Source organism: Molossus molossus, unplaced genomic scaffold (assembly GCF_014108415.1).
Source record: "Molossus molossus isolate mMolMol1 unplaced genomic scaffold, mMolMol1.p scaffold_m16_p_11, whole genome shotgun sequence".
Lineage (NCBI taxonomy): Eukaryota > Metazoa > Chordata > Mammalia > Chiroptera > Molossidae > Molossus > Molossus molossus.
In genome coordinates this window covers 104,316,704-104,342,149 of record NW_023425346.1, presented here as the reverse complement: position 1 = coordinate 104,342,149, position 25,446 = coordinate 104,316,704, and the positions used below count along the sequence as shown (strand labels likewise).

General features: G+C 58.1%; 1 protein-coding gene across 1 annotated transcript in view; it reads left to right on the top strand.

Moving 5' to 3' along the window:
• The window catches only part of ASB18 (ankyrin repeat and SOCS box containing 18), a 46,922-nt gene that overhangs the window by 14,816 nt on the left and 6,660 nt on the right, over positions 1-25,446 (top strand). The window contains exons 2-4 of the mRNA XM_036253368.1: positions 1,377-1,443; positions 4,684-4,951; positions 17,569-18,073. Coding sequence (XP_036109261.1) covers positions 1,377-1,443; positions 4,684-4,951; positions 17,569-18,073 — 840 coding nt within the window. The remainder of the gene's footprint in view (positions 1-1,376; positions 1,444-4,683; positions 4,952-17,568; positions 18,074-25,446) is intronic.

The window sequence follows — 25,446 nt, the reverse complement described above, 5'->3', positions numbered from 1 at the left end:
CCAGGTGACAAGGAGAAAGGAGCGTGCCAGGGCGCCATCGGGGACTGCAGGTCCCGGTGCTGAAGGGTGCCACGCTCAGAGGGGCGAGCCAGGAAGCCCTTGTGCTCAGAGTGACGCGTCTGGACGTTGACCATCTCAGGACTGAGAACCTCCAGCAAGTCACCTGAATCTCTGAGTCCCGGTTCAGTCTTCTGCCAATGGCACTGACAATACCCACCTACTCTAAGGCTGGCACTGATGGATGGTGGCCTCGGTTCTTCACACCTCCCTCGGAGTCCCTGGGCATGTGCCCCACGGTGCCCCTCCTTCCTCCCACTGGCCCCTTCCAACCTCCTAGTGGGAGAAAAGCAAGAACTGGAAAAAGGCTGTGAGAATTGTGAATTATCTATATCATGAGAAAAAGTGACCTTATTAATGTTTAGACTATAAAGTAAACCCTGCACTAAAAGTGTAGCAAGTAAGTTACAGGTAAAGGGTTCTTACCACTCATTTTTAGAACTGTGGCATTTCTCACCCTTAGCGAAGGATGTGTACCTTGGAGTTGGTTCTCAGTGGGGGGGAGAACCTCACAGACCACCACAGGCCCCAGGCACCTCCGTGGATCCCTGGCCTGCCCTCCGGAACGACCCACCCGGGACCCACGCAGGGCCCGGCGCCTGCAGCACCCAGCTGGGCCTCCCTCGCACACCCTCAGGGCGGACACAGCCCTCGGCACACTCGTCCCCTCGCCATGGTCACAGCAGCAAAGAAAGAAGGGAATATGCAAGAAGACACCCACAAAGCAGGAGAGAGAAGGCCACCCGTGTTGGGGTGTCTGCCCTTGTGCGGGGAGCTGTTTCGGAGTCACACAGATGTGTCTGTCTCTGAAGTTCACATCTACACAGGGGTGGGCAAAAGGGGGTGTACACTTGTGAGTACCCAGAAGTTTATTCTTGTATTGCTACTTATGAATTGTTGCGTTACCCATTTATAACATGCGTCTTCTTACCACCGTAACCTACCTTTGCCCACCCCTGTATAACCACAAGGGGGTGACTGAGCACTTTGGCGTCTTGACGGTCACATGACACTGGTCCTGTCAAGTAACCATTGTCACATCGGAGCCCACAAGGGTTATCGATACACCAGCCCTGAGCCCCAACTGGATGACAATTGAGTAATGACAACAGAAATAGCTCGCCCTCCATGAGACCATCTTTCCCCTTCCTGAAGAACTTTCCTGAAACCCACTCCCTGCGATGGGCAGATGGCCAGAGCCCATTAGGGGGGAGCTTCGGATCTCAGAGGGAATGGGGAAAGAGCCTCACGCTAGAGCTGGGCGCCCGGTGCCCGAGTTCCACGCTGCCTTGGCCACGGGCAACCCGCGCCGTCTAGAGCTTCTCCTGGACCAGGTCTCTCGGGACGCCAGCGTGGTGCTTGAGACCGACAAGGAGGAGCTGAGTGGCAGGTGCAGTCCCCGCGGCGTCTGGCCTGTCAGGTGGCCCTGCTTTCTTAACGCTGTTGCTGACGCTGAGGAACTGCTAACCCTCCGTGGACCATGTGGCTCCGGGGTAGCCTGCTCTCGTAGGGGCTGCATTCGACGTGCGCCAGCCAAGGTGCCTGCACGTGAAATTCGGTTGGCACGAGTTTTAAGACGCACATGTTAGGGGATGGAATGTGAGAGATCAACTCGGAAAGGCCAAGGTGTTGGTGAGAAGAGCCCACCGGATGCTGGAGGTGCCGCTTGTCTTTAAGGAAAGCGCTTTGGTTTGGGTGTTTACCCGCCAGTGCCCGCGTTGGGCAGCCGAGAGGCGGGGATGGCGGAGGGACACCTGGAGCCGCCCGCCTGCAGCTCCGTGCGAGGTCCTCTGTGAGTCCGTGAACACCGCGGTCACAGAGCGGGGCTGGGTCCCAGCCAGTGTCAACAGGGGGCACTCTAGCACATGCTCCTGGAGCAGGGGGAGCTGAGGTGGGGGAGGAGGGGTGAAGAGACCAGAGGGCCCTGTGTCGTGTGTCTAAGGGCACTCCTGCTGGTGAACACCACTGTATGCCGGGCACGCGGAGACCCCACAGCGGGGAGATGCCCCTCCCACCCACCAGCATGAACAGGCTTGCTGACCCCCAGGCTGCAGCAGGCTTTCTTGGCTGGCACCCTGCCCTGGGCACCCTTCGCCTGAGTGCCCAGCTTGCAACACATTTACCAACAGGGTCATGTGCCGGAATCCACAGCAGCTCTGCCGGACCAAGAGGATTTGAGACTCTGGTCAGTGGGCCGGCGGCCAGTGTCGTGTCCCCGACTCGTGAGCCCTGGCAAGGAATGAGGAAGGCGGGTCCCACTGCACTGGCAGGCTGTGTACACTCCGGAGCAGACGCGCTGCTCTGTCACAGCGGCTCCGAGCTCCGAGCGGGGCAGGGGCTGCGGGGGCAGGTGCGCTCCTGGCCGGCTGCACCACCTCCCAGCAGTCCTGGGGCTGCCCCGGGCTTCCTCTCCTTCACCTGGTCCAGACAGGGTGCACCTATCCCCCCAAGGGCTGGGTGGCCATTCAACCAGGAATGCCAATTGTTTGAATGTCCGATACATGTGTATTCTTTTAAGTCATGTGCCTCCAGCCCGGAATACTTGCAGACTCAAATGTTGCCATTTCGAATAGATATTAATGGTACCCATGGTCTGAATCCACCCCTCCTTCCTTTTCCCTCCTTCCTCTTCCCAGCCCTCGGAGCTGCTGTTTTCTGTGGCGCGCCATCGGACAGGAGGCTAGGGAGCGCCCACAGGGAAGGGACGTGAGCCGTGCGCAGCCCAGAGAGCGAGTGCGGACGCAGCCTCGGTGCAGGCCGGGAGGGCAGGGTGCGCAGCGCTCGGGCCGCTGCAGTCCTGCCCTTCAGCTCAGCCACCTGTCTTCCTGCGCAGCTGGCCCGGCAGCAGGACCGACCAAATGCTGTTTGAGAGCTGCGGCCCCACACCTCTGCCCTCTCTCGTGCGAGGGCTTCCTGGTGGCCAAGCCCAGGGAGGGTGGGGATACAGCAGGCAGGGTCCAAGCGGCCGACCCCTTGGTATAGCACCCCTGAGGCAATGCTGGCCCGTCCAGCCGTGTCCGCGGAGAGCACTGCGTGGAGGGGCTGACGTCCAGAAGGGCAGCCCCGTGGGGAGAAGCCACGTTCCTCCTGGTGGCAGACCTGGGCCGGGGCGGGAGTTACAGGGCACTGATTCAGGCTTTCTGACCCGGAGACTTAGCTCAGAATCCGGGTCTCTTAAAGGCTGGAAGCTCAGCGCCATCTCGTAGGACGTGGACAAGAGAGCTGACCCTATTCTAGGTCTGAGCGACAGGCCCACTACGGCCCCTTCCCATCAGTCCATGGGAGGACTTGGGAATCAGGGCAGAACAGAGCTGCTGGGGTGGGTGAGTGGAGGGGGAACTTGGCATGCCCTAGAAAATGGAGCCCCCATTCTCTTGCCCCCACCCCTGTAAGTAGGCTCCTGCTGCAGGAAAATGAGTAGCATCTAGAACCAGGAGCTGGCCCTGCAGGAATGTAGGCCAATGTGGTCATTAAGGACGATACCCACCCTCCAGCTCCAAATCAAACACGGTCTTCGCTGGGAAAGCAGCCCAAACCCATGCTGGCCCATGTCCCCTGGGGCTCTGGCCACCATCACCCAGCACCAGGACCACAGGCCCCCACACTGCCCCTCGGAGTAGGCAACAACCTCCAGGCTGGGCCTTGGGGACTCGGGCAGGCTGGAACTGTGCAGGTAGATAATTATGAGTGGTCTTTCAAAACTGCTCAGCATGGGTCCCAGGAAGGAGGTGGCCTGTGAAAGGGTCTCCTCCGCAGCTCATTACAGACACAGTATCGATTCTTCCATCGTTATCAGAAGGCATCCCTGCCATGTGAAATCCTGTCCCTTGAAGTGTATTCGCCAGGGACTGCTTTCCCCATTTCCACGAGCGCTCCTGGCCGCTAACAACCTTCCACGGGCCTTTTGAAAGCCCAAAGTTTTCAGAGAAGTAAAATGTATGATACCCGTTCCATTCATCCTGCAAGAAAAAGCAATCTACACACGCGCACACACAGGCGCGCGCGCGCACACACACAACCCTAAAGAGCGCAAAGAAACAAGCCAGGATTGTGCGGATGCAGCGACCGCATCAAAGCGCGCTTCTGAGACTCGCCGCTTCCAAGGGGGCTAAACTTTCCGAAGCCTTTTCTTGAGCAACGTGGGTGCTGTGGGTCAGTTTGTTTTGTCTGTTGCCTTCTCCTCTTAATGATAAAGGGGATCTTAGGACCGCGATGAGAGACAAAGCTGCGTTCCAGAGAAATCCACAGCCGACTTGCCTGCCTTCAGCTGTCCCTCATTCAGAGCCGGCAAAACTGAAATTGTCCCGCTACCCACCCTTCTTGGTCAGCTTTGAACTTCTCGAATGGCACCAAGTCCTGGGTCACCCCGCTGTGCCCCTGCTCCTTCTCCCCTCTTCCTACACCTCACATGTCTCTGCCCCCTCTGCGTTTGTCCTAGCCGCCCCCAACCCCCTCGCCCTCATCGGTGTGTCTACCTGGATTTCACCGGTTTCCCTGTCCCAGCCCCTCTGCGTCTTTGTCTATCTCCCTACACGTGTGGTCCCTGCTTTTAAGAGATGGTTTCACCCTATTTCGGACGCCCCACGCGGTGCTCCCCGCTCACCTTGCCTCTCCACCCCGCCCCAGGCCTCTGGACCCTGGAGTACAAGCGTGAGCTCACGTCGCCCCTGTGCATCGCCGCAGCCCGAGGCCACACGGCCAGCGTGCGCCACCTGCTCGGCCGCGGCGCCAACCCCGACGCCAGCCCCGGCGGCCGCGGGCCCCTGCACGAGGCCTGCCTGGGGGCCCACACGGCCTGCGCCCAGCTGCTGCTGCAGCACCGCGCCGACCCCGACCTGCTCAGCGCAGAGGGCCTGGCGCCCCTGCACCTCTGCCGCACGGCCGCCTCCCTCGGGTAAGTGACGGGGCCCAGCCAGGACCCCGCCTTGGCCACGCCCCTCCACCCACGCCCCGCCCCAGACCCGAGGGCCCTCGCCCCGCCCCAACCCTGGAGCGGGCAGCGCCGCGCCCTGACCCCTCCGCGCCCTGACCCCTCCGCGCCCTGACCCCTCCGCGCCCTGACCCACGCAGGCCCGGAACGCAGCCTGAGCCACCGCCACGGCCCTGACTGTCCATCAGAGCCCCCAGCGGCCACACCGCCCGCGCCACCCCGGCCCCACCCCCGCCCCAGACCCCAGCCGGCCCTGGACCCGCTCGCCCTTCCCCGTGGGTGTCATTAGCCTTGATTGCGGGGCGAGGGGGGAGGCGCCACACCGAGGTAATGAGCGGGGTGATCAGGCCGCAGACACCGCGCTGAGGAATGCTAAAAGGCCACTGGCGGGGTTGGAGGCTGAAAAATTAGAGTTTTTAATGATAATTTTATGCAGAATAATTGTCACAGCGTGACATAAATGGTTAGCTCCTCGGGCGGGGCTTCGCAGTCCCGCTAGGAAGCCGAGCTGGGCCCAGCATTTTTTAGGGGCGCAGCGGCCCCAGCCTCCGCCCGGCCAGGTGCTGGGCTGGGCAGGTTCTGCAGCTGGGCGTCCAGCCCGGCGCTTGTCCCTGCAGTGCCTGTCCCCGGGGTCCGGTGGGCAGGGAGGGGCCGTGGGCCGCGGTGCCATCGCCCGGGGTTTATGTGCGGCCTCTCCGCTGGCCGTGCGTCATCCTGACATTTCTTTTAGTCAAAATGTTCCAGTCCCTGCCCTCGGGGGTGTCATTTCTTGGCCTTCTCTGTCTGCCGTGAGGATTAAATGAAATCACCACGTGAAATGCGGGCGGGCAGGACTGCTGGGCTCTCGGTGACCAAGGCGGGCCCACCTGCTGGTGTCACCCCAGTTCAGAGTGGGGCCTCGGACAGGCGGGCACACCTCCCGGAGCCTTGACGGTGGCCGAAGGAAAGTGTTCTCCCGACATACGTTTTAGGGTCCGCCTTCCTGAGGTGTCACTGCACAGAGAGCTGCCGGTGCTTATCGCTACCATCTGACAAACCGGACAGACCCCTGTGCGCTCATGAAACCGTCCCTGTTGCCAAGAGTGAACACACCCGTCACCCTCAAACGTTCCCTTACCCCACTGTCATCTCCCCCGCCCCCGCCCCCATTGTCCCACTGATCTGCTTTTTGTCACTGGTTTAAATTGAATTCTGCGTACAGTGAATGTGCTCTTGTCTGGCGTCACTCAGTCACCAGTTATTTTGAGTCATCATAGTGTGGTAGGTGTGCTTGTGGTTGCTGAGTGCTCCTCCGTGAGGTGGGTGCTCCTCCGTGGGGTGGGTGCTCCGTGGGGTGGGTGCTCCTCCGTGGGGTGGGTGCTCCTCCGTGGGGTGGGTACTCCTCCGTGGGGTGGGTGCTCCTCCGTGGGGTGGGTACTCCTCCGTGGGGTGGGGGCTCCTCCGTGGGGTGGGGGCTCCGTGGGGTGGGGGCTCCTCCGTGGGGTGGGGGCTCCGTGGGGTGGGGACTCCGTGGGGTGCATGCTCGCCCATGAGGTGGGGACTCCGTGGGGTGGGGACACCATGGGGTGTTCCTCCATTCGTATGTTGAAAGGCACTGGACTGTTTCCGGCTTTGGGCTGCTATGAACATCTGGGAGCCAGGCTGGGTAGGGGTATGTGCTCCTTCCTCCTGCGCTTGGAATGGCTGGGCCATCTGACGTGAGGAAAGCTTCTTTGCAGAAACTTCCAAACTGGTTTCCAAGGTGGCTGTGCCATTGAGCAGGCCCACCAGCAGTGCGTGAGGTCTGGCTGCTTCACCCCCTCCCAGGACCACACCCTCCCCAGGACGTGGCAGGGCCACTCATTAACTGTAGACATTCCATAGGTGTGCGGTGGTGACTTGCATTTCCCTAATGACAAGTGATGCCGAGTGTCTTTGCACGTGCTTATTTGCCATATGTCTTCTTTGGTGACATGCCTGCTCACATCTTCTGCCCATTTTTATTTTTATTTTTTATGTTTTTTATCCTCACCTGAGAACAGTTTTTCAAATTTTTTTGTTGTTCAGATAGAGCAGGAGGGAGGGGGAGAGAGAGAGAGAGAGAGAGAGAGAGAGAACGACCTGAAAGGGACACATCAAGTGGCTGCCACCCGCACGACCCAACTTGGGCCGGGGACAAACTGCAACCAAGGTACGTGCCCTTAGTGGAAACCAAACCCCGGTCTCTCTGGACTGCAGGCCGATGCTCTAACCGCTGAGCCAAACTGGCCAGGGCTCTTTTGCCCATTTTAATAATCAGGTTGTTTATCTTGTTCTTAAATGTTGAGATTTCTCTATACTGTATACCCTGGATACAAGTCCCCTGTCGGACTGAGGCTTATAAGTAGGATCTGCCTGTCTCTGGATTATATTTTCTTCTTTTAAAAATGTCTTTTGAAGCCTAGCCAGTGTGGCTCAGGGGTTGAGCATCAACCCATGCACTGAGAGGTTGTCGGTTCGATTCCTGATCAGGGTGCATGCCCAGGTTGTGGGCCAAACCCCCAGTGGGGGGCATGCAGGAGGCGGCCAGTCGATGTTCTTTCTCATCAATGTTTCTCTCTCTCTCTCCCTCTCCCTTCCTCTCTCTAAAATCAATAAAGAAAAAAAAAAAGTCTTTTGAAGAACAGACAGACGCTCTTAATGTTGGTGGGATCCAGCTTGTCAACTTTTTTTCTTGTAGAGATTGTGTTAGGCTATCTTATCCAGAAAAACCTCTGCCTAATGCAGAGCCACAGAGATCTCCTCCTCTGTTTTCCTCCGTAAATTCAATCATTTTATAGTTTACATTTAAGTCCGTGAGCCATCTGGAGTTCATTTCCGAATATGGCGTGAGGTTCGGATTGAAGCTGTTTTCAGATGGGCACGCCCCGCTGTCCCAGCTCCGCTTGTCAGAAAGCCTCTCTCCCCCCCACCCCCACCCCGCTGCCTGCACCCTTGCTGAAGGTCAGCGGGCTGCGGACGTGCGGGTTCGTTTCCGGCCTCTCGTCCAGTACACACGACGGGACAACATCTGACTGAGCGGGAGAGCCCCAGGTTTGATTCAGACCGTTTCTCGCTTCCATACGCGGTCGAAAGAATTGCCAAAGGTGCCAATTCCTCACGGCCCTTGTCCCACACGCCACAAAAGACAACACCTAGACAAAAGGGACCAGTTGGTGACAATAAGAGTCACAGTGACCCCGTTGCTAAGCAGCCAAATCTCAACTTGAGCTGAGCGGTTTTATAGTCTGCAGCTGTGTTCCGAGGGGGCCAGGCAGGAAGTCTCAAGCCGCAGGGGAACCCAGGCATCTAGAAGACACCGTCTCCGGGAAGCCCCCAGGACACACGGGGAGCGAGCGGCCTCCGTCCAGGAGGAGCCCCGTGTTCTGCCGAGACACAGATTCGTGGTGGCTGAAGCCTTGGTGTGCGTGGCCCACGTGGGACATGCAGCTCACCGTGGCCTCCTGGCAGTGCCTTCCTCCCGTGTCCGGTTCAATTTCAGTGACATACTCTTGTCTGTCCTGACACCAGATACCACACTGTACTGAGCACGGTGGTTCTGTGAGGGGTCCTGACGTCAGGTCAGTTAGCGGAATTGTGCCAACGTTAAGTTCTTAGTTTAGTTCTTAGTTTCGACAAATGTACCATAATAGTGTAAGAAGTTGCTTTTAGGGGAAGCTGGGTGAAGGGTATTTGAGAACCCTTCCCTAAATCTAAAATAATTTAAAAATAAAGAGAGTTTTAAAAATCAAGTTGGCTTCAGGCCTTGAGCTCCAACCTCCCACTGAAATCGTATCGGGAAAGTGGCTTTTTACTAAGAAATGAGACTACAACGCCCACTCGGAGCATAGCTAGTGTGAGTCCTGAGGGCACCCCCATGCAGGCCAAGCTGACGTTTGGGCGTCTTAGGGGCGGAGGTGTACACAGACCCTAAGAGCTGCTCCGCTTGCATACTGCGCAATGGAGACGCATTTCCTCGCTTCTGCGGGGTTTTCGGAAAGCATACGGGCCCGGGACACTGTTTAATAAGACTTCAGAAATGTCTCCGTGTCAATTGGACTCACTTCAATCCTGCTTAACGGGGAAGGTCTAAGACGAGCGATGCGCACACACCAGCAATGCAGGCGGAGCGAGGCACCAGCCCACGCGGAATGCCTGCCACTTGGTGGTTACACGGGAAGCGTGCCAGGTCCCACGGACACGCCGGCCCGCACAGCCCACCGCCTGGAGGAACAAACCACTCACAGATGTCAGGAAGGGCTGGAGGTTCCGACCAGCGCTTTTCAGCCTAAAACGTCCCCCTGAAGTCAGACTCCAAGGAGGTCTGGCTTCACGTAGCGTAAACATTATCACTTTGACAAGAAAGCGCTGCTTCTGGAACCTCTTTATACGTGATAGATTTTAGGTCATCCTTAATTTTTTTTTTTTTTGTTACCTTTCAGTAGAGAGGAGGTCGTTGACCTACATACAGAGCCATTTCATTTTCTTACCCTTGATGACAATGGTCCCCACACCTAAGGACTCGGCGCTGCTGCCGCCGCTTGTAGCTTGCAATCCCCGTGGGCACAGGACTTTCAAACCTGTGAGTCTCTGAGTCCCTGGCATTTAAAAAAAAAAAACTGTCTGTGCTTCCTTCCAACCAGCAAGCTTCAGAATTCAGGATTCGACACACAAAAAGGGATATTGGAGCTTTAATCTGGGAGCCTTTTGAAGAGATTTTCCCCGAAAAGGAAAAAAAGTTCTGGTAAAGTTACTCTTCACGTTAGTAGCCTGCCTGCGGCCTCGCCCTATTTATTACCGCTTCCTGTCCTTGACCCTTGTTCCTGTTCTCGATGATTAGAATGAGAAACGAATTAGCCGAGCCCCGATTCTTCCTCTCCCCTGAAGCCGTCTTGATTTAGGCCGCGGCGAGGGGCTGGCCTCCGACGCGCACAGATGAGTACGAAGTGTACTTTTGGCCCAGCTGTGTCCATCAACTGAATAAAAAATAATTCCTAAGCCGCCGTTGGATCTGAGAGCAGCTATCTTTGGGGGGTGGTGGATCATTGAAGAAAATCACTGGGCAATTCTTCTCTAGTTCAGACCTGGCGGGCTGAGATCCGGGCGGAGGGAGAGGAAGTCTTGCTTCTCCTTAGCCAGAAGGTCAAGGAAAGGGTGGATCGAGCAGGATCACCGCTCAGAGTCCTCACCCCAACCCCGGGAGTCTCCACCTGGTAACAGGAAGTTGACCTGCCCGAGGTTTCGGGTTCATGGGAATCGATCAATAACCCAAAAAGCAGTCCACTCTTCCACATCCCAGGTGAGTGAGTGATTTGCTGTTCCAGCGGAGGGGAGAAAGCGTGGTCTGGTTCGACGGGAGCCCGAGGCAGCGTACGGAATATTGAAGAACAAGGCGTCGGAGAGGGCGTCCACGGGGTGCTTTGATACACAGACCTTCACACCTTCCTGAGCACCTGCAAGGGTCTTACCTGCTCTGCTCCGCCCAGCAGGCCTGTGAGGTGTGGTTATGCCCAGTCTACAGATGAGCAGACTGAGGCTCACGGGGGACCCATACTTGGCCAGGAAGGTGGCACACCGTGGAAATAGAGTCAGGCTGAAGAGCCCAATGTCCTCGCAGAGATCCATGCTGAGAGCAAGATGGCCTCTCCTTTGTTAACCTCGTTTTGTTTTGTTTTCCCCAAAAGTTGTGTTAGTCAGGAAGTAGCCCTCGCCCCTGCCCACCACCTCCCACAGGCCGCCCATCCCAGCTGGCCCCTCCCTGGCCCCTCGGAGCACCTCAGGCAGACTGCTCAGCCCTCTCATCGCTTGCCAAGGCCCGACTGCATTCCTGCCACTCAGGTCAGGACTTGAAAGAAGAATTCCAGGCCAAATCAAACCTTCACCCTCTGGGCAAAAGAAAGATAGACAAATGGGCCAATGAGCAGATGAAAAGGTGCTCGACATCATCAGTCATGAGAGAAATGCAAATAAAACCACAAAGGAATAGCCACTGTTTCACACCTGTTAGGACGACCAAAGTCAGGAAGAATGACACCAGCCAGCACATCTGATGGGGCTCACCTGCCTGAGACACACAATGCCAGTCTCTTCGGAAACCCATTTGACAGATTCTTTTAAAGTTAAGCACCCACCTACCAGAAATTTCACTTCTAGATGTTTACCCATGAAAAATGAAGACATGTGTCCACGAGACTTATTTAAAAATGTTCAAAGCAGCTTTATTCAGAATAGCCGCACAAATATGGAAATACACGAATGTCCACCAATTTCAGCGGGAGAACGGATGTTAAAATTGTGGTATATCCATACAATTAAATAATACTCTGAAATTTTAAAAAATAATGAGTTACTCGTGTGTGCAATGACATGGATGAATGTCAGACATTATGTTGAGCGAAAAAGGCCAGACACAGACAACAGAAAGTTCTAGAAAAGACCAAACTAAACCATGGTGAGAGACATCAGAAGGGTGGTTGCCTGTGGGGATGACGACTGACTGGCAGCCAACACAATGAAGTTCTCGGAGAGATGGAAATATGTAGGATGCTGGTTGCAAGGTGCATGCCTTTGTAGAAATTCAAACACCTGTGCTCCTAAGACCCATGTATTTATCTGTATGCAAATCTTACCTCACTGAAAAAAAAACACAAATACAAACACACATAAGACTTTTCTCTGGTCCACCTCACCCCCATCCCTTTCGCTTTTTCTGATTCGTCTCCCCCCTTTCCCTCTGATGTGTCCAGTCTTCTTCGTCCACTATATTGGGACCCCGTGAGGAAAGTCTGCCCATTTCTGTTTCAAGAAGCTTCAGAAAGTCAGATGCTACCTCATGGGCAAGTCAGGCAAACAGCGGAACTGACTTCTCAAAGTGTATTCACTAAATCATTTCCCAGTTCGCCAGAAATGCAGGGTTCCATTTGCAGTCTGGGGAGAATTTGCCCCAAGAATCACCAGCCACAGCCATCGGACACTTCAGAAAAAAATTCAGTGGCTCCAGGACAACCGTCAGGACAGAAAGGCCAGCCAGCTCCTCTGCCAGCTCCCCTGCACCCAGGATTAGTCTGCTCGCATCAGCCACTGCAGTTGTACACATTAACGCTTCACAGTCTCAGAGTTCAGCTTCCCTGGGGAAAGGGAGAAAGAAGAAAATACAGCACAGAGAGGGGTGACAGGTCCCCAAAGAAGAGGCTCGGCAGAAGGTCCAGGGAAATATATTGGAACTGCTCCTCCACTGAAGTCGGGGCAACGCCTTCCCCTCCTCCATCAGGAGCCGGCTGGCGACTCACACACAGAAGGGAGCCTTCCGTGTTCTCCTCCCAGGTCACTCCCCATGTCCCCTGTCCCCAAATGCTGGCATTTGAACAGCATCCAGACAGATGTTCTGCCCCCACCACGGCACAGCCTTGGAGCTCCAGCTGCCCTGCCCCGGGCAGGTGTCTCCAGCCCACCTGCCTCCAAGTCAACCCGAGGAGGAAAGGTAGGGACCGTGATGATTGAACAAGACCAGTTCCTAACACCGTCCCTCTCACTGGACACGTGGTCGAGTCCCTCAAGCAGCAACCGCGGGAGGACAGTGAAGGGCCGTCCAGTGGTCTGAGGACGCCAGAACTTGGTGGGACCACTGCTCAGGAGACAGGTGCCTAAGAGACCTCGCAGAGCGCTGTGCTAATGTTTCCCCACGAAAAGTTCCGTGACTGCTCTGATTTAGCCTTATTTTTAATATTCTGTGTCTCTGCTGCACCTGCCCCCTCAGTGCCGTCTGGGGTGGTGGCTGAACCGTGCTGTTGGCCGGCGGTAGCTGGGCTTCACCCCGAGCAGAGGTGCTGGCTACAGGGTCCCCGTCATCTCCTAGGTCCCCACCCTTGAGGTCACTGTTCAAACCTCAAACCCCGAGTCCTCACTGAACCTGGGGAGAATAACAGCTTCCCTGCAGCACTGGGCAAGAAGCGGTGCCCGTGGCCCCCCACAGCACCAGGTCCACGGCCTTCAGTGGCCTGTCAGCCGTCCGTCCGGAAACTCACGTGGAGGACTCAGAGAAGGAACACTGCCCCTGCCTGAGAGGCTGTCACACGGAGCGCAGACGATACTCTGAGTGCACGAACGAATGAACAGACGAACACATGAACGAAGCTTAGAGATGGCGCGGAAAACACCCAGTACAGTGACTGGCTCATAGGTGCTTCCCAAATAACACCAGGGAGAAGTCAGCGGGTGGCAGACACGGCCATCGAGGTCCCTGCCTTGCCATGTGCTGGCTGTATGGCCTCATGCAAATCACTGGTCTTTTAAGCCTCAGTTTCCCCACCTGTAAATTCAGCCTATAATGCAGATTTGTTGCAAGAACTAAAGATAACATTTTTTTTTTTTAAATCAAATAGCAAGACCAAGGAGTAGGGAAGCAGTGAGCGCTCAGCTCCGGACCCCAGTCAGGAATTCCGCTTCTCAGGGCTTTGTGTGAGCAGGGTGATGGCGGAGGGCCGGCCGGCCGGGAGAGCCCTGAGCGGCTGTCCCGCGGGGTGCAGGGAGGCCTGGCGGGGGTGGGCAAGGGTTGGAAGAGGCGAAGCGTAGGAAAGCCCAGGCCGTGGCCTTCATGTGGACCTTCTGCCCTGCTAAGAGGCGGGACAGCGGTGCTTCGGGGAGACGCTGGAGGTGGGAGGGAGCAGCGTGCGGGACATGGGCTCAGAGCCCTCCTCCCCCTTGAGAAATAAGCGAAAATGACGTTCACTCAACAGCCCTTGATGGGCTCATCTGCATGAACTCCTGCCTTCGGCTCCGGCCACCCCTTCCATTCAGTCACCCCCGTGCCCGTTGCAGCCTGTCACCTCGGTCCTTGTCAAAGACGGGGATGAGGAACTGCTCTGACACCCTCAGATGGGAGCCCACCCGCGGGTACTGACAGGGCCTGTCCTCCAGGCCTCCCTGGCTGGCCTGTCTGTCCATCGGGGCAGCAGGAATCAAACAGAACCTCCCCTGGGGGGAAGGGCTGGGTGCAGCTGGGCCACTTGCGGTCCCGCACGGGGCTGGGCGGCGCTGTCTCCGCTGGGCCACGTCTCCTTCCACGGGAGACCCTGACAAACACAGAGTCAGGTCCGGGGGGTCCCCGAGACTGTTTCCATTTCCCTGCTTGTCACGGGGTCCCTCTCACCCACCCCTGCCCTTCCTCCGGATCCTCCCCGCGGTCACTGCTTATGCCCGGACAGACCGACGGAAGACGTGAGCGCGTTCCGGGCGCCTGGAAAGCTACGCTAGCTTCTCAGAACCCAGGGCTGTGGCTGGCGGGGCTGGTTTGTTATTAATGACCTCTGTGGTGCCTCCTTCGAACCGTAGCTCTGATTCCTTTTGGAAAATACCGGCGGGCACGAGGCAGTAAAGCAGCCGTCAGCCGGAGGTAAACACTCTCTGGCCTGGGCATCTCTAGGCTGCTCTTGGTGCATACGCGTATCGGCTTCGGAAAACCAGGACCGTCCAGCCCTGTTTTGTAGCCTGATCTTCTCGCACAACGGCTGCGAATAGCTGTCCACGGCTTGAAGCACGCTCCCACACCCCCGTTTTCAGTGACTGCCCAGTGCGGCCCCGCAGAGGTGTGCCCCAGTCGATAGGCTGTGTGGTCTCCTCACGCCCGTGGTCTGCAGCTGATCATTAACTGCTGGATGAAAGGCCACGCTTTCGCCAATTAGAAGCCCTTCGTTAAAAACGGAGCGGGCCCCGCCGCCCTCGAGGGCGGGCCGCTGCCCTTGCTCTTCGGAAGGGTGCCCTGGCCGCACACGGCGGGCTGCGGGGGCCGCAAGGAGGACCACTTGCACTTCCCTGTGGGTGTCCCTGGAGAGGCCGGGCTGCTTTTTTCTAAAAAGGCAGAAGCAAATGTTTCGTGATCATTTGCGAGTGCGCGCAGGCTCAGTGGGAACTGAGACGCGAGCCTTGATTTGTAACCTCTTGCTCCCCTGTTCACGACTCCTCCGGGGAGGCACGGAGGGGGCCAGGCTGAAGCTCTCTGCTGCTGAAGCTGCACCCCCTCCCAGCCGGTTACTGTCCCAAAGGCCATTTCCCACAGACTGTGCTTGTTTATAAAGATCCTTCACCCACCAGAGCACGTCTCAGATACGGCTGCCATGAGGCATCAGACATGCCGAGAACGGAAACGCTGAGGGTCCCGAGGCAGACGTGTAAGCGCGTTTGTCGGCAGCCGCTTGCCGCGTGGAAACCCTCGTGGACAATCTCATCCAGAGCCCCGCGAGGTAGGCACAGGAGAGTCGGCAGTAACATGAGCCAGAGCTGAACGAGGCTCATCAAGGAAATGCCTTTGTTCCCTGTGCTTTTAAGGAAAACCAACAGCGGCTGCCCTGCGCTGGGCACCGCGTAGCAGAGGTGACTAGTCCCCCATTTGCACCCTCAAGGAGCCAATGGTTGTGAAACATGGTCCGATAGATGCACCCAGGCATGTACGAGGCATATGACAACACAAAGACGTGACCCTCGGGCAGGTGCCCGAGAGGCAGGGGGGAGACAGGAAGGTGCCAGCCTTCACGGGGGGCAGGGCGTCCCGGGAGGAGCCGCACACACAAAGGCACGGGGGCGCGAACCCCAGGATGCGTCCTGAGAACCACGCCGGGTCAGGTAGGACTGCAGCAGAGGACGGAGCCTTGGGAAATGAGACTGGGGAGGCCCACGGGAGCTCAGTCCCTCAGCGTCCTGTGTCCTGGGCACGTGTCATCCGAGTCCCACAGGAAAGGTGTGGAGCTTGTGAGACTGGAGCAGGGGACAAATCGGGAGACTGTTGTTACCGTGCAGGCGAGAACTGCTGTGGGGTCCACAGAGGAAGTGACCGGGGAAAGGGAGAAGCAGTTGGGGCGGCTCGAGATGATGGAGTGGACAGGACTGAGGGGTGGGAGAGGACAGGAAAAACGCAAAGACAAATCATTTACAGAGCAAGACTCCCAGGAAGCAGGGGAGGGCCAGGGGAGGGGGAGCAAGAGGGACGCCCTCTCTGGAACCCGGAGCCGGCGAGAAGACTCCCTCGGACACGTGGACAGGAGCTGGAGCAGGTGAGCTCCTGCGGCGGGGAGGGTGCGGTTCTGGGGCGCCTGCACCCCTGCGTGGAGCGCGAGGAGCTCACCGAAAGGGGGGATGGTGATGACACCTGGAGTCCCTGCCGTTTGGCAGGAGAGAGGAGCTGGCCTTCGGCACTGGAAAGTGTGAACCAGAGGTCCCCAAGGCCCGCCTGAGGCGCGAAGCCAGTCCAGGGGTGTCGTTTCCCCCGGTGGCGCTCAGCAACCAAGGGGCACGAGGGTGGATGACGGAGGGGTCCCAGGTTGACGATCTGGTTGTCTGGCACAAGGGGGGCCTGTCCCCTCTATTCAAGGGAAGCAAGGAGGCCAAGGACAGTGTCTGCCGTGCTGCCCGGGGAGGAGTGGAGGCTCGAAGGGCTGAGACAATGAGGGGTCAGGGACTCCAGTAGACACCAGACTGGTCCACATGTGGCATGTTGAGCTGTCAGACTCCAGAGGTGGAGCAGCCGCATCGATGGCGATGTCTAGGAGGGGACCCCAGAGCCCGGGGACTGAAGAGGGCTGGTGTTTGGGCAGTGCCCACCACGCAGAATGGAGGAGGGTCTGTGTGACTGTCCTCCCGCTCTAGGCTGGGACAGGCTATTTCCCACTGGTGTCTGAGGCCCCAGGTCCGGCGGCCTGGTCAGCAGCTGCCACCTGAGCTTAGGCTGAGGCAGTTAGTGTCCTCCCTCCCGTGGAAGCTGCCCTCCTGGGAGAGGCTTGGTGCCTGGAGGAGAGGACCGTCTTGGGTTCCAGTTGGTGGACCTGGAGGAGACCACAGTCTCCCATGGAAGCCCAGACCCCAGAAGACCACTGGGGAATCCCGGGACAGCTAAAATCCACAGTCTGTTCAAGGAGAGTCGGGTTGAAACAAAGGCTGCCCACAGTTAGGCGCGGCTGTGTTCGCCGTGCGGTGAGGGCACCCGGGCCAGTCTGCGCCAGTGCGTGGGGGCTGGAGAGATTCCTCCGTGGGTGCAAGCCAAGCCTTGCCTCACTCTGTCCACGCGTCGCCAAAGCAGAGCAGTTCACAGAAGACGTACATGCTGGCTGAAGAAGAGCCTGTGGGCTAAGGGACCCGCCGTGACTACCAGGCCCTCAACGTCCACATGCGACGAAAAGTCCGGGTAGTTACCGTTCCACACCGTCGGCCTCCCCAAGCGGCGGGAGGCAGGCACAAGCTGCTGTAAGGTTTACCGCGCTGCGTGGGTTCTCGGGAATCTTCCTAGCTGCGCCTGCCATTTGGTAACCCGTGGGCCTGGTACTCACCGTGTTTTCATCTTTTCTTTCTTTCTATCTATCTATCTATCTATCTATCTATCTATCTATCTATCTATCTATTTATCTATCTGGTCAGCTGTTTAAATTCCCGCAACCTGGGCACAGGAGAGCTGAACTTATGCCCTGATTGCGGGCTACCCTTGCCCTTCAGGGAACCCACTCGCCCCGTGGGGTGTCCGAAGCCCCCTAAGCGGCGGCCAGGCCGTGGCGGGTGCGGTGGAGTGTGCGGGTCGGTGACCGGTCCTGGCCTCCCCGCAGGTGCGCGCAGGCGCTGCTGGAGCACGGGGCCTCGGTGCATCGCGTGGGCGGCGCAGGCCGGGACACACCGCTGCACGTGGCGGCGCAGCACGGCCTGGACGAGCATGCGCGCCTCTACCTGGGCCGCGGAGCGCGCGTGGACGCGAGGAACGGCCGCGGCGAGACGGCCCTGAGCGCGGCGTGCGGCACGGCGCTGCGGCCCGACGAGCAGGAGCGCGGCCTGCGCCTGTGCGCACTGCTGCTGCGGCACGGGGCGGCGGCGAACGCGCGCGACGAGGACGAGCGCAGCCCGCTGCACAAGGCCTGCGGCCACGCGCGCCCCAGCCTGGCGCTCCTCCTGCTGCAGCACGGCGCCGACCCCGCCGCGGTGGACTACGGGGGCTCCTCGCCGCTGGCCCGCGTGCTGCAGGCGGCCTCCTGCGCGCCCCAGGCCGCGTCCGCGCGCACTGTGCAGGCGCTGCTCAACCACGGCTCCCCCACCGTGTGGCCCGACGCCTTCCCCAAGGTAAGAAGTGGCTAGGGACCTCCCACCCCGCGCTTGGCATGCAGCGCTTCTCAGACTCCCAGGGGCCCGGGAAATGCACATTCTGACTCCGTGGGTCTGGGTGGGAGAGTCCACGTCTCTGTTACCAGGTGAGGCCCAGGCTGCTGGTCTTGGGACCACACTTTGCCGAGCCAGGACTCCAAAGCTTCCAGACACTGGAAAATTAAGAGGTTGCATCTGGGGACTCCACACACTTACTTCGATGATGCTGTCATGGCTTCAGTTATGTTGACAGTCCATCCTTTGTTGTAGTTTCCAAAATAATGAAAATAGATTTCTTACTGCATCTGGCATTTGCTGGGAAATGAAAACACCCAAGCTTGTGAATGAGATTAATTGCACGTTTGCAAATTCCCCTCATTCCGTCCGCATGCGTCCCTGTGAAATACCCTGGTTTCCGCCAGTGAGGTGACTTGTCCGGAGTCCGGGCTGTGCTGGGACCTCAACCGCACTTTGCAGACTTGACTCGGAGCAGCTGGTCACCTTTCCCACATGTCAGCTCTAATCTGAAATAAGAAAGGGGAAGGACAACGATGTCTCATCAGAGGAAATACTCAAAAGACGGGAACTATTTCCAAAAGAAAAATTCCCAAAAGTATTGGGTGGAGTAAGAGATTGTCTTCCCCAAAAGGTTTCTCTGAAGGTCAGTCATTCCTTCGGATGTGAAACTAGGCATGCTTAATTTAAAAATCACTCCCTTCCCACACTCACCAGTCAGAGGTAAGTCACATGCTTCACGGCCTGACAAGTTTTGAACAAATAGGTGAAAGGCTGTTATCCAAAAAGAGCAGTGTTCTAGGTGGTCTGAATAGTAGAGTCACGCGTTTCTCTCAAATGCCATCTGCCTTGTAGATGTATGCAGAGTCGTTTGTCTGTGAAAACAGATGAAAGGTAGACAATCCACCCAAACAGCTCCCAGAGCGTTTCCTTGCCAAATTTTTTTTTTTTTTTTTTATCCTCACCGGAGGATATTTTTCCATTTTTTGTACAGATAGAGTGGGAGGGAGAGAGAGGAAAGGAGAGAGAGAGAAACATCGACGTGAAGGGACACATCGAGTGGCTGCCACCCGCACGACCAACCAGGGCCGGGGACAAACTGCAACCGAGGTACATGCCCTTAGCGGGAACCGAACCCGGGTCTCTCCAGACCGCAGGCCGACGCTCTAACCGCTGAGCCAAACTGGCCAGGGCTTCCTTGCCAAATTTTATGATAAGTGTCTTATGCTAACTTTCACACTATCACCAAGCAATCCTCACGTGGCACTCCACTAATGCAGTGGCTCCAGGTGTGGACGCACGTGGCACTCCACTAATGCAGTGGCTCCAGGTGTGGACACACGTGGCACCCCACTAATTCGGTGGCTCCAGGGTGTGGACTTTTGAAAGGGAAGAAATGTCAGCAGTTTGATATTCTATAACACTTACCTTTTATATTCCTTATTTACATTTTAACATGTCCCAATATTAGCAGGCTTAGTCCATCAACACATAACAGGGAAGCAAGACCCACCACTGCCCCTCCAGGTCGCACTGTGTTGGCCTCAAACCAAGATGCACAGGCAGCCATCACCATGCGAAACTGCATAAAGAATGGGAAAGAAACAGCCTCACGTGATGGGCCACCAGTGAAAAATATCTGGGGCAAATTGTTTTAAAGACAAAAAAAGGGGTCAGTGCATTTCGGTAGAGACTAGAAATAATCCTCTGTTGGCCTTGAAGCCATTCTAGTTGGGCGATTTTGCCCAGGTTTCCAAGCCTTGGGTGCAGCCCCATGGGTACCTTCCCTGGGGACAGGACTTCTAACACCTGAACTCTGTCTCCAGGGCTGTGGGGATTATTCTACCTTGACCTGGACACGCAGGGCAAGGCACAGTCCCTCCCCCTCTGGGTCTCAAGGAGCCCTGTCCTGTGTCAGCCACACAGGAACGGAGCATGGTCAGTGGAGGTGCAAGTTGGGTTGGGTTGGGGGGGCAGTTTCCTATAGCGGGGGGTCAAAAGGCCATGAGAAGTGTTGGCTCCTAGAAGTGACAACGAATCAAAGTGGAGTTTCCTTGAGGACTCTGAACACTTCGAGGCCTTCACAGAAACCATTGCCCACAGTTGCCTTCCGTGCACCTCAGTCAAGGGGGCTCCAGTAACTCCAGGGCACCGTGCTTACTGTTAAATCCCTGGAAATGGGGATATGAGTTCTTTGTGCTGAGGTCGGCCGCACCTCTAGGGGGCGCCCATGGCCAGAACTCATTTACCCTCCTGAGCGTCCTCTGAGCAAAGATACAAGCGCCTGTGATGTCCTTGCCTGGGCCCAGGACAACCAGGGCAAACACTCTGGAAATCTGGCCGCAGTATCTTCCTCCACCCAGACCACCTGCGTGTTCCACCGGGGAAGGGGTCTAATCACCACACGAGGCATCAAAGGGACGGACCAGCTCTGCTCAGCAGCCCCATGGAGCGCGCAGCAAACACACAGAAACAGGCCACAAAGGGACACCGCAGGCGAAACTCTGCGCCGTGGCGAGGCGTACACAGAGGCGCCGGGAATGTCACAGAGCACGCGGTCCGTGGGCAGCAGCCGCGCTTGAAATAGATGTAAAGAGACACCCACGGAGCTCAGAATTACTGAGGCAAAAGGTTTCACAGCGAGCTTATGACATAAATCACAGTTCCCTCATGCCCAGACAAAGGCGCCATCGCCGCAGCAGGCGGACTCGGGCATCCATCCGCGCCGAGGACAGTGCTGCGGCGAACATCAAAGCCGTGTCACTGCTCGGGAACAAGCATGTTGACAATGCCAGGCCTTTCTGCCTGGCTGACCTCTAGTTAACACCGGAGTCAGGGATGGGGGCGCAGGGCAGGTGCCGGCAGCGGCCAGGTTTGAATTCGGGAAGTTGTCAGGACAGGTGGGCCGGCCTGCAGGGGAACAGACGGGAGGGCAGAGAAACACTCGCGTGCGGTCCGACCTTGCTTTGCCACCGCCACTCGCTGACCTGGGGGGCGGGCGCTCCGTCTGGAGAAAGGGCTTTGCTCCCAGTTCCCTCTCCTGCCTCACCTGGAGGCCAGGTCCCCGCAAGGACAGCGCAGGCCCTGTTACCTTTTCACAAGGAAGCTCTACTTTCCTCACCCCGAGTCTTTGAGGAGCACTGTGGGGCTGGACCCCAGAACAGAACGCTGGAGCCCCCACGGGTGGGCGAGTAAGTCCAGCCTCACGCTGAGATGGGACCCGACCTCCCCAAGTCACAGGGCTGGACAGTCACAGCACCAGCCAGAGCCCCGGGCCTGGGCCTGCTCCTTCCGGCCTCTTCAGCCAGCATCCGTTTGGGAACCCGGACTGCACTTCGGGGAGCACCGTCCATTAGCAGTCAGCATGCCGGTTCCTCAGCCCTGTTCCCAGCTGGTGCTGATGCCCAGAGGCCCACAGCTGGTGGTGGGGGTGCAGTGCTGGAGGTCAGAAATAGTCACACGCGCGTGCCCACGCGTGGGGAAGTGTAGGGACAGCGTCGTACTGTTTCCCGTGAACCACATAGCCATGCTTCCCACGGGCATCCCTGAAGCATTTCTTTCTTTCTTTCTTTCTTTTTTTTCCTTGATTGATATTTAAAGAGAAATATCGATGAGAGAGAACATCGACTGGCCGCCTCCTGCACGCCCCCCACTGGGGATCGGGCCCACAACCTGGGCCTGGGCCCTGACCGGGAATCGAACCAGCGACCTCTTGGTGCCTGGGTTGACGCTCAGCCAGTGAGCCTCTGCGGTGTTTCTTTAGTCATTCAGCAGACATTCCTGAGAAGCTGCCACGGCCAGTGCTGGAGTTAGTGTATCGAGTGCAGACACGGGTATTTCCTGCCCCCGTGGCACTGCCCCTCAGGGAGGTCAGACAACCACACACACCCCTGTGACGTTGCTGTAGTAAGAACAGGTGAAGAGCAGAGGCCTCCACCCCTTGAAAGTGCCAAATAGGGCTCCTGACCCTGTTTGGGGGGTGGTCACAGGCCCCTCCACGCACGTGCTGAGTGAGCTCTAAGGCTGAAGCCTTAGCTGTGTGAAGAGGGGAGGAGAGGCCATTCCAGGTAAACAGGAACCGGCCAGACAAATGTCCTGGGGCAGAAATGTCCTGCCACACAGGCCTGGAGAAGGGACCCAGTGGCTGCACAGGGAACAGCAGGAGGGAGCCGGTTGAGACAAGCCCCTCGGCAGGGCCCTGGTTAAGGGTTGGAGCCTTTGTCTCGAGAACGGTGGGAATCTATGACATCATTCCAAGCGGAGAGGGAGCGTAATCAAATGAGCATTGGGGGTGAAGTCTCTGCTCCAGGTAGAGAACATGCTGGGAGGGGCCAGAGAAAACCAAGGCCGGAGGCCATCCAGGTGAGAGGGGTAGCGGGTTGGTGGCAAAACAACAGCTTCTAGAAACATCTGCAGAGCTCTGGTCTGGCCTGGCTCCTGGTCATGACCAGGCTGGAGGTATGGACAGGATGTGAGGTTTCCTAGCAATTACAGACGCGGTAAGGTGACTGCCCGCTCCCGCGGCACAGATCCCCAGGGGCGAATCGTGGGGAGCAGTAGGCGACACCAGGCTCCAGCTCCTGTCCCGGGGAGGGGCAGCGGTCGTAAACAGCGTGTCCTTTTCCTTGCTGTCTTGTTTCCCGTCCACACAGAGAGAGTTGCCTGGGTGCTGCTTCCCCTTAATTTTCTCTCCGCCGCCTCATTAGCCGGGCGCGCGGCCGCTAATGGTGTCAGCGCCCGGCCGCTCCTGCCCACGCGCCGGGCAGCGCCGATTTGGAAACGCGGTGGCGGTGGAGTAATGAAGGCGCAGCTGCCTGGCAAGCGTGGGGCGCCGCGCTGGGGCGTGGGGGGGGGGGCCCGGAGCCCCAGAGAGGTGGAACGGAAGAGAGACAGGAAATGAATTCCCCGAGACAGGCAATAAGGCCTTGTCACAGTCTGTGACCCGGGAGCGGCGGGAGGGGCGCCGGAGGACAGCTGGGGGCGGGCCTCGGCGCTGCGGGCGGCCCCTGGGAAGCCGGGCGCAGCCCCAGAGCCCCTGAGCCGCCAGCCGGAGGGTCCTGGACGGCGGGCAGCCTGAGGCAGGCCTGCGGAAGCCAGCCCTGCCGGGGTGCTGGCTCTGGGCCCCAGGCTGGGTCGGGGGTCCAATGCCAACCCGCATCTCAGTGGCGTGGTTCTCCCAGCACAGAGGAGGGGGGCTGACAGACAGGGCCGTGATCCAGGAACTGGGGTGTTCCTGGCGGCTGTTAGCCAGAAGTTTCAGCACCTGGAGAGCAGCCTGGGGGAGGTGCGTGGGGCGGGTGGTGGAAGGCACAGCCCGCTCCCCTGTGTTCACTGGGCTCTCCTCTCCAGCCCGCCTAAGCCTGACTTTGTGACAGTAATGGATTGGGGGGAAACACATTCAAGGTAGGGAGGGGACCAGAGATGACGATTTTTACAGTGTTAATATGATTACCAATTTTGAAAGGGCAGCGTTCCAGTCTTCCTACTGAAATATCTGTGAAGACACAGACAGGAGAAGGGAGGGCAGAGGGGTAGGAAAGGAGGGAGGGAGGGAGGGAGGGAGGGAGGGAGGGAGGGAGGGAGGGAGGGAGGGAGGGGAGGAGGGAGCAGGCCGGTCCCCAGCACCTAGAACCCCGGAGCTGGCGTCTGAGACCCGGGAGGCTCCTTGGCTGGGCTGCCGTAAGCTTTCAGGCAACCAGGCAGACAATACAAAAACGGTTTTAAAAGTCAGCCAGGCAGCCGGGGGCGCTGGTGCAGATATCAAGCGTTTTGGGATGTGCAGTAGCTGAACAGGTGGAAACGCAGGAGCCCACCGGGGGTGCAGAGACAGCAGCCCCATGTGCTGGGAGGAGGCAGGAGGCTCCAACAGAGCACAGGTCCGCCCGGTGTATGTTCACCTGGGAACGCCTGGGGGTCACCCTCAGCCTTCCTCCGCTTCGCCCGCCCCCCACAGTCCTCCCAGTGGACAGAGCATGGGGCCACAGGTGATCCCCTGCCTGATGACCAGCCTCGTGTTCGGATCTAACCTTCATCAAAGATGGATGAAGAGGAGAATACATGGGTTCGTGGGGTGGGGGCAGAGAAAGAAGACGGGACTGCACCCAGGACACAGAGGGGAAACTGGCGCCGCTCACCCTAAGATCCAGAGAAGATCTGAGAGGTTGTGCATCACGTGTGTCATCCTCCGTGGGGACAAAGTAGAGCCTTGGACTCCGGTAAACAGCGGGCAAAGACGGGAAGTCCGCAGAACGACCTGAAGAGGAAGAGGAGGGAGACACGTTCTTACCAAGAAGCTGAGCTCCGTGGGAGAGGCGCTCACCTCGAAGCAAAGGAGAGCCGACTCGTTTTAAAAATCAAGTCAGTGATGTAAGAGAGGGGGCCGCACTGTGTATCGGTCCCTACTGTCCCTGCTCTGCATCTGGACGGGTGGGGCAGTGCCGCCAACCCCGTCAAGCCAACAGAGTCCGGAGTGAGCTGGCTTCTGGCTGGGTTCGGCCGCGGGAAGCCCTGCGGGAAATTCAACGCGGAGGAAGGAAGGACCCAAGGTTTCTCCTCTTCCCTCCACCGTGAGTCGCTTCTCCCGCAGCATCTGCGCCTCCACGGCTCCGACACCCCCAGACAGCTCCTCACTGAGGTCACAGCCCTCACTGGGCAGCCCCTGGCTTGGCTCCAGCCTCCCTCGGGTCTCGCGGAACAAGAAGCACAAGGAGCAGGCAGCAGGCGTCAGGAAAGCTTTGCCTGTGGCCCAGGCTGTCCCCGGGCACCGGACGCTTTCCGTCCTCGGTGAGTCAGCTTCGCCCTCAACACGGCTCCTCTCTGGTCACCAGGCGCCTCCGGCCACTGGGCCCACCCGCTGCTTCTCTGAAAGCCCTTTCGCCGAGGAAGCCCTTCCTGGTGTTGCTCTGGCCCCAGCTGGCTGAAGCCGGCCCTGCCCAAACCCGTCCGTGGCTAAAAGGGTGGAATTACCACGACTGGATTACTCTGCTCGTTTGGGCCGGTCCAGCAGACGAGCAGCCCATCCGTGGCCCTGTGGCCGGAGTGGGCCTGGCCCGCATGCGGACGACGGGGGCCCGTGTGGCTGACGGTGGAGGGAGCAAGTGAGACAGTGGTAGGAGACGCGATCAAGGAGATGGGTGAGGGGCACAGACGATGTGGGGTCCCGTCGGACTTTGGGGTGACTTGTCCAGTGGAGGGGTTGGAGCAGAGGAGTGGCAAGACCTGGCTGACTGTTCATAAGGGTCCGCCGGCTTCCATGCTGAGAAAAGGCGTTGGGAGGAGGACAGGTGGGGACAGAGGTGGGGAGACAGGTGAGGAGATGTCACCACAATCTGTGTGAG